Source organism: Phyllostomus hastatus, unplaced genomic scaffold, assembly GCF_019186645.2.
Source record: "Phyllostomus hastatus isolate PE091 unplaced genomic scaffold, TTU_PhHast_1.1 phas_contig_147, whole genome shotgun sequence".
In the NCBI taxonomy this organism is placed as follows: Eukaryota; Metazoa; Chordata; class Mammalia; order Chiroptera; family Phyllostomidae; genus Phyllostomus; species Phyllostomus hastatus.
Genome location: NW_025333603.1, coordinates 9516656 through 9531413, shown reverse-complemented (window position 1 = coordinate 9531413; position 14758 = coordinate 9516656). Strand labels below are relative to the sequence as shown.

At 36.0% G+C, this 14758-nt stretch overlaps 1 protein-coding gene across 1 annotated transcript in view; it reads left to right on the top strand.

Moving 5' to 3' along the window:
* The window catches only part of LOC123831317 (putative selection and upkeep of intraepithelial T-cells protein 1 homolog), a 43875-nt gene extending 31303 nt beyond the window's left edge, over positions 1-12572 (top strand). Inside the window, exons 5-8 of the mRNA XM_045858173.1 lie at positions 1138-1242; positions 6648-6752; positions 10121-10243; positions 12452-12572. Coding sequence (XP_045714129.1) covers positions 1138-1242; positions 6648-6752; positions 10121-10243; positions 12452-12456 — 338 coding nt within the window. The 3' untranslated portion in view covers positions 12457-12572. The remainder of the gene's footprint in view (positions 1-1137; positions 1243-6647; positions 6753-10120; positions 10244-12451) is intronic.
* The last annotated feature ends 2186 nt before the right edge of the window (positions 12573-14758 follow it).

Below are 14758 nucleotides of genomic sequence, written 5' to 3'. Positions count from 1 at the left end.
GTTTCCCTCTCAACTCTACATTTCTATTCTGAGTTACTCACAAATTTTGGACTGGCCAACCTAATTAGTGTTGTTGAAGCTGGTGTGTAAATGAAGAACCTTGGGTCTCATGCCCTTTTCTTATTGGTTTTTTATTTGAATAGAGATCTTTCTTAAAATGAAAAAGCAAATTCTGTCCTGGTGCTAGCCAAGTAATGGGTAAGTGAGATGCTTTGACAATGGACCTCTTAGTTTTACATGTTAATTTTTGTTTTTCCTAAAATTCATGTGCCCCTTAAATTCCAATTGTTAGATGCCAAACCCTTAGGGCAGCCTGCTTAACTTCAATCTGTTTTTTTGTTTACTACATGGAGATTATTTATTTTGTGTTTTGCATCTGAAAATTACAATATATGAAGAAAATTACCTATATTATTCTGCAGTTTATTTGTTTATCTCCAGGCTCACTTTCTTCATTCCCTCAGAAACAATGCTTTCTCTTTTCACAATATGTCATACACAAAGCATTTTAAACCAAGGTCACCAAGGATTGGTAGTAATGATAGAGCAAATGCTGACATTGCATTTTCCCTATTTTCTGAACTTTGAGGAGTTTGAGGAGTTCTTTGCTTTATCACCACTCAGTAATTTGTTACTTTTTAAAAAGTGTATTTTTATCAGGATATTGGATGTTCACTCCTGGGAGAATTTTTCTGTCACATTGATCCTAACCTACAGGGCATTAAACACTGGCTATCAGAAAACATTTTCAGTTTTATTTCTGGCATTTCAGAGCTTTTACATTTTGTTTAAACTTTCTGAAATTTTACCAGGGGCACATCTGATCCAGTTGCCTAGGACCCTGTGCTATAATTTTCCTCATTTCATAGGTTTACCCCCTGGAATGTAAGAAAATAAGTAGAAAGTCATTTCTCAATTTAATCCTGTTCCATTCTCATCCAATAACTCCCAGGTCATGGGCTTTCCCCTAGTTCAGCTTCACTGGCCAGTAGCCCTTGTCAGAGCACAGAATATATAGTATAGAGTGTAATGGGGACCATAACTGGACACCCTGCTTCCTTAGCAGCAATATTCCATGCCTACTGGAGTTTTATGATCCTGCTGCCATACTTATCAAGACTTTCTGCTCTCTTTCAGATATCCTGTTAAAATCAGAATATAAGTCAATAATATCAAGCATGAATTTGTGGCTCTTGGTGTATTTAATCATTGTGCATGCTCTTCTATGTTTCAGATCACAAGGTATTTCATTCAGATATTATTAAATGCTTAGAGAAGGTTCATACAAAACTATGTGAACTTGTATCTTAATGTATCCCACAGCTATATTTACTAAATAGGGTCTCCATGTCTTGAGTTATGCCTCAGGTTAAGCTGCCCTCCTCCCTCCTTATGTGACTCTCCAGGGGTCAAGTACTGCTGCTGCTACAGTGTCTATCACCACACAGATCTCCTGATCCTTTCAGTGCTGCCATTGCTCATTTCCCAGCACTCGGAATCTTAACAATAATAATTCTGTCCTCACTCACAGGCATCCATGGATAGTTAGGCTTATCACTCAAATTGTTCAGAATATTTTGATAACAAGAGAAAGAGAAAAATAGATGGATCAATAACCAGGTTATTGGTCCTCCCAAATCTCCTCTCAATTTTCTTTTGCTCTTCCTATGAAACTATCCTAAATATATTTTCTTCTTTCCCATCAGAGGTAGGAAATGAAGCCTCAACTTCAGGAAACTGAGAGCAAAGGGCAGTGTAATATCAGATACACTTGAAAACAACTCCTTAAGTACTTGACTTTAGGAACTTCAGACCATGCAATATAAATAACTGAAGTGACAGATTATGACATCAAATACTTGACATATAAAATATTTCCTGGAAGAGAAGAGCTGTCATACATTCTAGAGTCTTCTGGATGGAGGAAGAGGAAGGTTGGGAGATTTACAACTCAAAAGACAAAGCACCTTTTGAGAATTCTCATGAAAGTATGATTTATGTATGATTCAGGAAACATAAGTCTAAAAAAGAACAGAAAGTTCAACTTGCTCAGCCCTCTACCCAATTTATAAAGACCTCTATAACTTTGAATTATTATACTTATCATATACTAGTAGATGATTTGTAGTAAATATCTTACTAACTTATCCAAACCATCCTATATGATATGTTGTACTTATTTTCAACATTTTTTCAGATGCAAAAATTAAAGATTAGAATTTTGAGGTATATTGTTCAAGCTCAAACAACTTATAATGGTAGAGCCAAAATTGGCTCTATGTTTCAGATGCCTAGCACTTTGCACCAACCATCATGCTCTTCTTCCTGTTGTATGGAAATCAAGACTATTCTTGCATTCTTGCAGTGATGTGAAGGTCACTAACTCATTAGACAGTTTGACTTATTCATTCATTTATTCAACAAATTTATATTGAGCATCTCCTAGATACCAGCCACTGTTCTAGATATTGACAATGCACTAACGGGGGAGAGAGCCAAAAACCTTTGCCTTCATAGGTCTTATTTCTAGTGTAATGGGAGAAAATTCTTCCCTTTGGAACTTTCTTATTGGTAATTGCTGGTATTTTTTGACTTAACAAACAAACCGTAGTTTTCATTCTCTGACTTATTTTTGACTTTAGAAAGTTTTTCCATTTTTCAATTACTGTTGACATACAATATTACATTAGTTTCAGATGTACAACCAAATGATTCGATATTATAAACTTACTAAGTGATCACCCCAATAAATTTAGTACCCATCTGACACCAAACATAGTTATTATAATATTATGAACTCTATTTCATATGCTGCACTTTAATTCTCCATGACTATTCTATAACTACTAATTTGTACTTCCTAATCCCCTCACCTTTTTAACCCCCTAAACCTCCCTCTGATCTGGCAACTATCAAAGCATTCTCTTTATCTATGATTCTATTTCTGTTCAGCTTATTTATTTGTTTCTTAGATCTATTTTGTCTGGTATAAGTATTGCTACTCCAGCTTTTGTTTATTCATTTTTTCCATTTTCATGAAATATCTTTTCCATCCCTTTACTTTCAGTCTCTGTGTGTTTTTCTATCTGAAGTTAGTCTCTTGTAGGCAGCATGTGTAAGGGTCTTGTTTTGTTATCCATTCAACTTCCATAAGTCTTTTGGTTGGAATATTTAATCCATTTGCATTTAGGGTAGCTGTTGATGGATATGGATTTATTGACATTTTATTATTCATATTTCTGATTTTTTCCTTCTTTTTTACCATTTTACATAATTAATACTGGTTTGGTAAGTGATGAACTCCTTTAGCTTTTTCTTATCTAGAAAGTTCTTTATCTGTTCTTTGATTCTAAATGATAGCTTTGCTGGATAGAGTAATCTTAGTTGTAGGACCTTGCATTGCATCACTTTGAATATGTCTTGCCAGTCCCTTCTACCTGCAGTTTCTATTGAGAACTGCTTTTCTCTTGCTGATTTTAAGATTCTCTCTTTAACTTCAATGTTTGCATTTTAATTATGATGTGTTTTTGTGTGGGCTTCATTGGGTTCATCTTGTTTGGGACTTTCTACTTTTCTTGGACTTGTATGTCTGTATCCTTAATCATATTAGGGAACTTTTCTGTCATTATTTCTTCACAAAGGTTTTCAATCCCTTGTTCTCTCTCTTCTCTTTCCTGTACCTCCATGATGCAAATGTTGGTATGCCTTAAGTTGCCCCAAAGACTCTTTAATTTATTCTTATTTATTGATATTCTTTTTTCTTTTATCTCTTTTGTTAGTGTTTTCTGCTTTCTTATCTTCCAAACTACTGATTTGATCCTCTGCTTCATCTACTCCATTGTTGATTCCTTGTAATGTGTTCTTCATTTAAGTTAGTGTATTCCTCATTTCTGACTGGATCTTTTTTATGTTTGTAATCTCCATCTTTATGTTTCCTATCTTTTTGTTGAAGTTCTCACTAAGTCCATCTACTCTTCCCCTAGGTTCTTTGAGCATTCTTATAACCACCATTCTTATAACCAGCATTCTAACTCTGCATCTAGTAGATTGCTTGTCTCCATTTTTTTTTTAGTCTTTTTCTGGAATTTTGTTATGTTCTTTCATTTGGGGCACATTTCATTGTCTCTTCGTTTTGGCAGCTTCCCTATGTTTGTTTCTATGTGTTAGGTAGAGCTGCTACATCTGAGTATATAGCAAGTATCCTGTAGGGTCCAGTGGCACAGCCTCCCCATCACCTGAGCTGGGTACTTCAGGGGTGCCCCTTCACCCACCCCATGAACTGTGTAAACCTTCCTGTTGTAGTTGAGCCTTGCTTACTCTTAGCATGTCAGTGAGAGAGATTTCCCCCCAGGCCATTTTTCTGTAAGAATTGGCTATAACCACCATGGTGGATTAGCTGTGCAGAGGCCAACCCCACAGAAGAGAACTTACTTAAGCAGGTTTCTGGTGCCTGCTGAATTTACCCCTTGAGTATGTCCCTAGTGGAGGTGCTCTGATATGGTCTGAAGATTTCTACCAAATGTACTTGTTCTGGGGTCTCCCAGGAGGTACAGGCCAAAGACAGTTGCTACTTGTGCCTTGCCCAGGGCCACCTGGTTTGAGCTACAAAGAGATATGCATATGGCTGCTATTTGTTCTGGGCTTGCAGGTGCTGATGTGAGGCCATGCTGTGAACCAAAGGCCAGCTAGTGCTAGTGCTGGGTCTGGTGACCCTTAGTGAGAAGTATGCGGCATGCCAAAGCCAGATGCTGCATGTTTGAGAGTTTTTAGTAAAGTCTGAAGTATGAACCAAGATAAGCCACTTGTATGGAAAAGCTGCTAGGGTGAGGCAGAGTCTCAGGCAGTCAGCAGGGTGAATAAACAGTGTGAGCCAGGTTGATGGAGATTCAGATATGGTACATGCCTGCCTGATCTGTGAAGGGAGGTAACAGAAAAGGAACAACAGCCTCTGCCAGCACTTCTGTCTGGGAAAAAGCTGTCTTTCCAGCTCTCATCAGGATGCCAGACAACTCAGTTTCTTCCTGTACATGTCTGGTGCCCCAGCACTGGAACTCAAAGTGAGTGAGTGTGAATAAGTCTGTGTGTGGGCCCTTTACGAGAAATGCCTGGGACTCCACAGCTCTCCTTTTAACTCAGCCTCAATACCCAATGGTTTTTACAGCTACAAGTTATGGGGACTTCTCTTGCTGGCATTGAAACCCTGAGATGGGGGCTGGTGTGGGCTGGAACCCCTTGTTCCTCATGGGGGACCTCTGCAGCTGAAATATCCCTCCCAATATTTTTCCACCACATGTGAGGGTGGGACCAGCCACTTCTGTGTCTCTGCTCCCCCTACCAGTCTCTGTGTGACTTCTTCTTTATACCCTTAGTTGTATTATTTCTATTCAGCTAGATTTCAGGTGGTCTGAATGATGGCTGTCCTGTAGTTTAGTTGTCATTTTGATGTGTTTGTGAGAGGATTTGAGTACTGCAGTTACCTACACTACCATCTTGACTGGAATATTTTCTATCTAACTTATTTTACTTAGCATAATACTCTCTAGATACATCCATGTGGAAACTAAAAACAAAATAAATGAATAAACAAAACAAAACAGAAACAAACTCATAGATACGGAAAACACACTGACGGTTGCCAGATGGGAGAAGGTGGGGAAATGGGTAAACAAGGTGAAAGGAATTAAAGAGTACAAATTGCCTATTATAAAATAGTCATGGGATATAAAGAACGGCATAGGAAATATAGTAAGAAATATTGTAATATTTATAGTACCAGATGGGTACTAGACTTACTGTGGTAATCACTTTGTAAGGTATGTAAATGTCTAATCACTATGCTGTACACCTAAAACTATTATAATGCTGTATGTCAACTATAATTTAAAAATAAAAGCAAACAAATAAAGAAAACAGAGCAAAAACAGAATAGAAACAAAACCCATGTTCTTTTGTGTATCTTCTCCATCTAAGCCAAGTATTCATAGTTATTTTCCTCACATTACATGAATTATCCAACAATCTTGTGATGTTCCTCTAGGAAGGTTATGAATCAGCAAATGAATCTTTTCTTTGATCTAGCTAACATAGGAAATCATGATTTAATAAGAAGAGTTGTCCGGACTTGAAATGATCTTTCTCACATTGCAGTGTGCTCCCTAGAAAGTAAGTATTCAAGCAAAGATTGTCTGGATAGTAGAAATGCTGTAGAGAAGAGCATTGTGTTATAACTTAAGGCCTTTAAAATTCTTGGCTTCCAAGGCACTTTTGTTTTCTCAGCTAAGTTAGAGTTTACAAAAACTACCACTTTGTTGGCCCTATAAAATTTTGACCCTTAAATATTCACAAATTATAGTGACCAGAGCCCTACTCTTTCAAGATCTTGTGTCCTGATTACATGCTACACAATGTGGGGAGAAGTAATAAGAAGAGATCATTCTCCCTAACCCTGCTCTATTGTCAGCCTAAATGACTGTGAGCCCTAATCCCTGGCTGTGTGTTCATCTACAAACCTGCTTTTTGTGCCTGAGTTCATACATACATTGAATAGCTCAGAGTAAACATGGCAATAAGACCTTAAAAAAAGTGCCTGCCTCCAGCATGTTCGTTATTATTCCAATGTAATCCTAAGTCCTCTTTCTCTTTTTCAGTTGTACAAGATAAATATCCCATTCTTTTTGAAATTGTGTTTGAGTGTTTACCATTCCTGATGCATGTTAGCATCCTTCCTGTCTACTGGAAATTATGGAATAGAGGTAAGTGGAACTTGAAAAATGGGTTTTTCAGGTCATCTCTTCTCTGGTTGGTGCCCTCTTTACTAGGAGGTAATTAGATAAATCTGGGTGACTTTTGCAGCAGCAACAGGTGAAAAAGTCAGAGTTTAGGTGACATGTCAGAGTGTTCAGATTCTTTTTTCTAAACTGTTAAAGGCCCAGAGTTCTAGGCTGTACTGATGGCTGTATATCTGCCATCAGTACTTATGGTGATAGTTGCTTGTTCACCAAGGGAAAATATATATTTCTTCAGGTGTCATGAATATTCAAATTCATTCAGAATTATCAAGTCCAGACACTCATTTACAAAACACAGTTAATGATGTTACCAACCTATAGGTTGTCTCCAAAGCCGTGATTCAAAAATATTTTTGAATTATAGATCTTCTTTGAAAATTTAATGAAGAAATCCAAAAGCATAATTTTACTTATTTTATTTTCTATTCCATTTCAATGTTATTGAAAGCTATCATTTTACCCTCTTGATCATATATTTGGATGCCATTTAGAAGTGTGATTCTACTATATTATATACATTATTATGATAGTCTCTGAAAATTTAGCAATACCTTTCATTTATTTGCAGCCACTGAGAAGTATTTATATAGGACAAGGACTAAGTAAGCAAAAGGACCACTTTATTATTTTTTAGGGCTTTTTCAAATCTATATATACTTCTAAATTGGCCCCAAACAAAGCCCATTACCTATATTTGAACCTCCAGTTACAAACCCAAGACTCAAATCTTCAAGATTATTTAGAAAGTAGTAAGAATAAGTAAGAATGCATAAGATGGAATTCTTTTTCCAAAAGTATGGAGAAGACTGAATAACATAAACCGCTTTCTGAAAACAACATACATGCTGCAACATCTATCTTTCTATCTATCTATCTATTTATCTATCTATCTATCTATCATCTATCTACCATCAATCTATATCTATCTACCAACCATTATTTTCAAGTTATTTTTGAGCTACTGAGAAGCATTGCTAAAGGAAATTCTTCAGACAGAGGAAAATAATACCAGAAGGAAATGAGGACTTTAGGAATTAAGGAAGAGTAAGGGAAATGGTAAGCATCTCACTAAATCTATTAGAATAGTCTTCTCCTCTTAAGTTCTTAACCCCCCACCCCAGTGGGCCATTTCTTTTCATGTTGTCCTATCATGTGGCCCTGGACACAGGAACAGACACAGGAAAAGGACAGCAAATTGGGTGTCTTAGTGCATTTAGAGTGCTACAACAAAAGCCATAGATTGGATAGCATGTAAACAACAGAATTGACTCAATTATGACAAGAGATGAAATGGCTAAAAATATAAAAAGGAAAAAGAAATTATTAAAAATACACAATAAAGTGAAAATGAAAGAAAAATAGATATATGTAGATAGAACAGAAAGGTCAAGTAAACACAAAATAATGTTAGAGAATTGAAATTTCAACAAGCAAAGGGGATAAATGATCTATTGAATATTAAATACAATTATTTTCAGACAGAATAGATTAAAAATTAAAATCTAATTATGTGTTTTTGGCAAGAGGAACATTAAAGCACAAGTATAATTTATTAAATGTAAATGAATACTTTAAATACTCTCAGAAATTTTTTTTAAAGTATCATGAAATACCTTAATAATGTTTGGTTTCATTGAGTTACATATTATAATCATTGGAGATTTTAATTCTATGTTATGGAAACCTCACAGGTGTTTATTATAATTACTGTTTTATATAACATTATTTATTTATACTTATCTATATATTTATAATTTTTTTCTTCCTGGTATGTCAGACTTTTCCAAATGTGCTATATGTCTAATGTTACTTTTTTTAAAATTATTTCCTGTCCTGCAGATATTTACTAGCTTGTCTCTTTTACTTGTTGAAATACATATAGGTATTTTATGAGATTCTGTCTCATATTTGAAATACCTAAAATTGTTTATCAACTGTTTCTGATTTCTGCTTAATGTTGTCTTTGTAGTTCTAATTCTTTATTTTTTAAAATACCTTTCTTTTTCTTATTGTTGTTCAAGTACAATTATTTCTATTTTCCTGCCACCTCTCCTGCCGGCCCCACCCACCACCACCTCCCACCCTTGAGTCCTGCCTCCTTTGGCTTTGTCCACTGGTCCTTTATACATGTTCTTTAATGACCCTTCCCTTTCTTTCCCCCATTATCCTCCTCCCCCTTCCCCTCTGGTTACTGTCTGTTCTTTATTTCAATGTCTCTGGTTATACTTTGCTTGCTTCTTTGTTTTGTTGATTAGGTTCCACTTATAGGTGAGATCATATGGTATTTGTCTTTTATTGCCTGACTTACTTCACTTAGCATAATGCTCTCCAGTTCCATCTATGCTGTCATGAAGGGTATGAGCTCCTTCTTTCTTTCTTTCTGCTGTGTAGCTCTAATTCTTTTAATAGGTATTTAATAAGGGGCTACTATGAGCCAGGTCCATTTCTGAATGTTAGGTATTTAACAGTGAACAAAAAAATTAAAATGTCATCACCTTCTAGAGCTTACATTTTAGTGACAATGTTTTGCATTAATGAAATAATGCAAATAATGAAATAAGGTAATAAAGTACTGTCTCTAAATTCTATATTGGTCCTTCTGGGGTCTCATCACAACAACGGCACTTTAAAGATTTGAATTTAGTAATCACAGTTTCTTTATCTTAGTTTGTCCATTTGTAACTTAAATGGATCGAATCTGAACTCCTTCAGTATCATGATCATATCCAGTGCACACTTCATATTCAAACTTTGTCCTCCTCCACTGAGCTGCAGTTACAAACAATGTTGTTTTATTCAGATGCTCAGAGGTCCAATTTATTTTTTTCTATGATACTTCTAGAACATTTGCCTGTACAGCTCCTAACCAAGGGTATGAGAACAAATGAGAATGTGCTCTCAGTTGCTTATGGATACATGAGTAGATGCCTCACAGTTCACACACTCATGGCTCACGCCAAATTCCATGCACCCTCTGGCTCATGTAAACTACCAACTCTTACTCAGTCATAAACCTGAGTTGTTTTCTGAAAGTAGGCCCAGAATAAGAACAAAACAAAACAAGTAAATGAGGGCTAGAAGGCAGATTTTCCTTTGTCAGTCCTCCCTTTCACCCTTGTTAAGTGGGATATGTCTCCTTTATTTTGGCATCTTTTCTGGGGTGAGGGCAGGTGGGAAGTGGTCAAATGGAGGAAAAATTGGGATATCTGTAATAGTGTAAACAAAAATAAAAATAAAGTTAAAAATAAAGAATAAAAATGCATGATTAGTATACACACACACACACACACACACACACACATACATAAACACTTTTAATTTCTCTTTTCCAGCCTCTATTTTGGATGGCCTAGCCCCATTCTATAGTATTTGGTTGTGTGATATGTCTGTGACCCTGACCACACTGATCATATTTTTCACTATACTCATTTTTTTCCTATTTTGGACCCTAAAAGGTAAGTGAGATAACAAGGGTAAGAATTCTAATGGTGTTATCACCCAATCCTCCTCCTAAATCCCTTGTATGTTTAGCTTGTACTCTGAAATTTCTATTATAGGGTCAAATAAGCTCTAGAAAATATGGCATCTTGGATTACCCACATTTTTCTTCTCCATTAGCAAGCAGAACAGGGACATTTTAGGATTTACCTCATGCCTTGCTAAGTGCTCATTCCACTAAATTCCCAAATATTTCTTCACTGATGAAAGAACACAAATATGAGAAGAGAGGCTTTACCACTTACATTAAAGACTCAGTGGCACCAGAGAAAGACAGCCAGCTGTTGACTAGTAGTTAATTGTTGAAAGTTTGCTGCAAATTCACAAGAAAAGTTCCCTTTGACATTTTGATTGAACTTTTCCTTCAAATAAATCTTGTAATGTGGTAATAAAGGTGAATATATAGGGAAAGGTACCACCCCATCATATCGTGAATAACTCCCATGTAAGAATCAATATGAGCAACAAAAGAGAGCAGGTCCAATAGCGTAAGAGCTAGAGCAACAAATGCTGACTTATTTTATACTTTCTGAATGCTGTGACTCCAAGCCTTGATTAGTAATCAATCATTGTACTTGTCTGGGACTAATAAATCAATGTAGTCCATTTAAGAACATGAGGGGTTACATAGTGAGGAAGAATGGAGACTACACCTAAGCTTCATACTCTGCTCTTCTAGGCCTATGAATGCAATTTTTTTTAAAAAATTCCACTTAATGAAACTTTACTTGTTTTGCTTGAAGTGTGATATTTAATTCCAGAGATGTTTTTCTACCACGTGGTCATAGATACCAAATTTTCATCTTTTTTGTAAACATTTACTTCCATTCTGGATATTTGGAATAACAAAAGGTGAAGATATTGGGCAGGGTTACAGAATCTGAATTCTTGCATGTTGTTATTTACTATCCACTTATAACACGAACAATATTTTCAAAGGAAATGATGAATATAGGCATGGGTAAGGAAATTACCACCTCTTAGTATTGAAAACTTTCTTCAAAAAAAGTTAACTTTAATAAGTGAAGACTGGTCTTACTGCTATTTAAATTTAAGTTAAGCCTCAGCCCATAAACTAAAATGGCACCAAATAACCTAGGTCAGGAAGTCCAGCAAAGACTTACCCTATTGACTTAACCATTCTCGTTATGAAAGAAGGATCATTCAAGGAGGGCAAGCTATCAGAAAGAAAATCAGAATAAGGGCATGAAAGGTCGGACAAATGTGTGTTTGCCCCAGGAGAGGTTTATACTTAGGCTCTGCTTCCTGCCAGAGATGATAATAAAGGCACAAGTACAGGGACATGTAGCATACCATCCAAACAATGAACAATTTCTATGTAATAGTTGCATGCCAACAGAAAAGAGCAAAATAACAGCATAACATCCAGAGAAGGGCTGTACTCATTCCAATACAGGCTATTAGATAGGGGGTTTCCCTTCCATCTGAAAAAGAATCAGACAGATTCCAAATTGGTCATAATTTGGTGGTGTCCAAGTATCCACTAATGCCCTAAGCCCTTGAATCAGGGGTTTTCTTTTTTGAGAGGGGCCAACGTGTGTGTCTTGTCTTGGCTTGTTTCTAAGTTAAGCAATTATACAGGTACAGGCTTCCTTTTCTTGGGCTGCAATCGCCCAATAAATGAGTCATAGTTGGGATATCTGAGTTAACATTCTACTTCCAAACCATATTATTTAACTTCCTGAACAGATATATTCTAACTACCCCAGTGTGAATCTGAAGGATTTCTGTCTTGGGACAGACTCCAGCCTGCTTTTCTACATGGTATACTCCACGCTTATTTTAGGCAATTCTCAAATGTTGTGGTTTGCCTGATATTTAAGCCAATATCTTTACTTCTCTATATGTTCCTTTTCACCCACCCAAAACTTCTTAAATGACACGTAATTTACACAAAAATGATTGTTGATACTGGTTTCTGCTCTAGAATTTGACTCTATAAAACATTAATATCAAAGACTTTTTTCTTTCCCCAATTTTGTTCTGTCTAGAAAACGTAGATTTTGAGCTCAATCTTCAGTGTCCTGTGAATGTCAGTGAGTGCCGTCCTGGCCTCTGCTGTACACTCCCACCATATCTTAACTTTAATTAGACTCATACCTTCCATGTACCTTCTGTAAGAACACTCACTGCTTTCTTCACAGATTAACAATTATGGATATCCAACTACTTGTCTGAAACAGAGGACACTTGAGGACAGTAGAATTGGTGATATAAAACTTTGAGGAAAGGCAATTCGGACTGAGAATCTGGACTTCCGTGCAGAGCCAAATAATTACCAATGTGTAAAAGCAAAATAAAACTATTCATAGATATTTTGTTGTCTTTGAGTATATTTATTACATATGTGTCTTCCTTGAAAATTTACATGAGAAATTACCTAAGCTAAATGCAATTGCACCATAATTAAGATCATAAGCAAGGGGAATATCTATATGTAGAAAAAGTGATAAGCTAAGAAACAAATAAATGTACCATAAGATCTAAATATTTTCCTGCAATAATCCCCATGTACCATAGTGAGATGTAGAAATGAACTAAAATCGCTGATTTTCAAACTGAGACTCCAAGTGGATGAAAATACAACATAGAGGGTGCTGGACTTTTCACAACATACGCTGTGATGGTTAATTTTACGCATCAACTTGACTCGGCTAAAGGATGCTCAGATATCCAGTAAATCATTATTTCTGGGTGTGTCTCTGAGTGTGTGACTGGAAGAAATGAGTATCTGAATCAGTAGACTGAGTGAAACAGATGGCTCTCATGTGGACAGACATCATCTAATCCACTGAGGGCCCAAATTAAAAAAAAAGGTGGAGAAAGAGAAAATTATTATTATTTTTTTTGGATTGGGATGTCCATATTCTCCTGCACTTGAACATTAGAGCTCATGGGTCTCAAGCCATTACCCTTGAACTGGGAGCTATACCGTTGGGTCTCCTTTTCCTTAGGCCTTCTGACCTGCACTGAGCTGCACCACCTGCTCTCTTGGTTCTCTAGCTTGAAGATGGCAGATTGTGAGATTTATTGTTCTCCAAAACCACATGAGCCAGTTTCTATAACGAATTTTCATTTATCTATCTATCTACCTATCTATCTATCATCTATCTATTCTCTATCTATTCTATTATATAGGGAAGGCAGTTTCAGTGTAAAGGCATGGAAAAATAAATACTTGGGAAATAATAGCTCTATGCCTACATTAATACTAGTAATTTTTATAGAAAACATAATACATAATAATAATAGATGTCAGTGTTTTCAATTTTAGCCATTCTGGTGTGCAGTGCTATCATACTGGGGTCTTAATTTGTATTTCTTTGATGATGACGATGATATATATATATATATACACACACACACATATATACACACTATAGTGAAAAGCAATACATTCAGACATGATGCACTTGTCTTCCTCAGTGCAAAGGGATCCCAGGCAATGTGTAAGTATCTACATGAGATTTAGGAGAGTGAACTATTATACCTTAGTCTAAAATGTCAGAGGAGGAAAGTTTGATGTGGACCTAATATCTCAGAGAAAGATTTTTGGAGAATGTGAAGTTTAAGTTGCATTTTTAAGACAGTCAACATTTTTAGCTGAGAAAATAAGAGTAAATAAATCAAGGAGACATTAATTAAAGCTAAGAAATAGAATTTTTATAAGAATGGATTTTTTTAAAGCAGCTTCTCTCCTAAGTTCTTGTTAATTTTAAAAGATTCTCTGTGAGATCTGTATGGTTGGATCAGAACTAGGAATACCTAATATATAGTACACTGAATGACAGAGTTAAATGTGTTGTGGAGTTTGAAGTGCTGATTTGGCATAATTCAAAAGGATTAATTTTAGTATAAGAACAGACAAGAGAACTTGTCCTCTCTCTCTCTCTCTCTCTCTCTCTCCCCCCCGACCTTCTCTCTCTCTGTGTGCACAAAGAGGCCGTACACATATATAGTGAGATGGTAGTTACCTACAGGCCAGGAAGAGAGGCCTCAACACACATTGACCATGTTGTCACCCTGATCTTGAACCTTTGGCTTCCAAAACTGTGAGAAAATAAATGTCTGTTGTTTAAGTTACCTAGTCTATGGTATTTTGTTATGGCCTTCCAAGCTAATTGATACATTTCTTCTATAAAACAATGAGTAAACTGGGAAAAAATATGTCAGAAATCAACTTTTTTCAGAACTCTGGAAACTAACCAAAAGCTTGCAACAACCAGGGAACAATGATTAGAAAAAAAAGAGCTGAATTTAGGTAAGAATAGTTAGCTTTTCAACATTTTAACTTAACCTCTTATTTTCTCTTTCTCAGCTCAGTGGTTACCTTGCAAATAACAGCCTATAGTCCCTTGTGAATATTAGAAGAGGGAGTAAAATGGACCTTATTAGTAAAGCTATGTATAGGTTAGAACCCACCTGAATGAGCTAGAACCACACAAAGATGG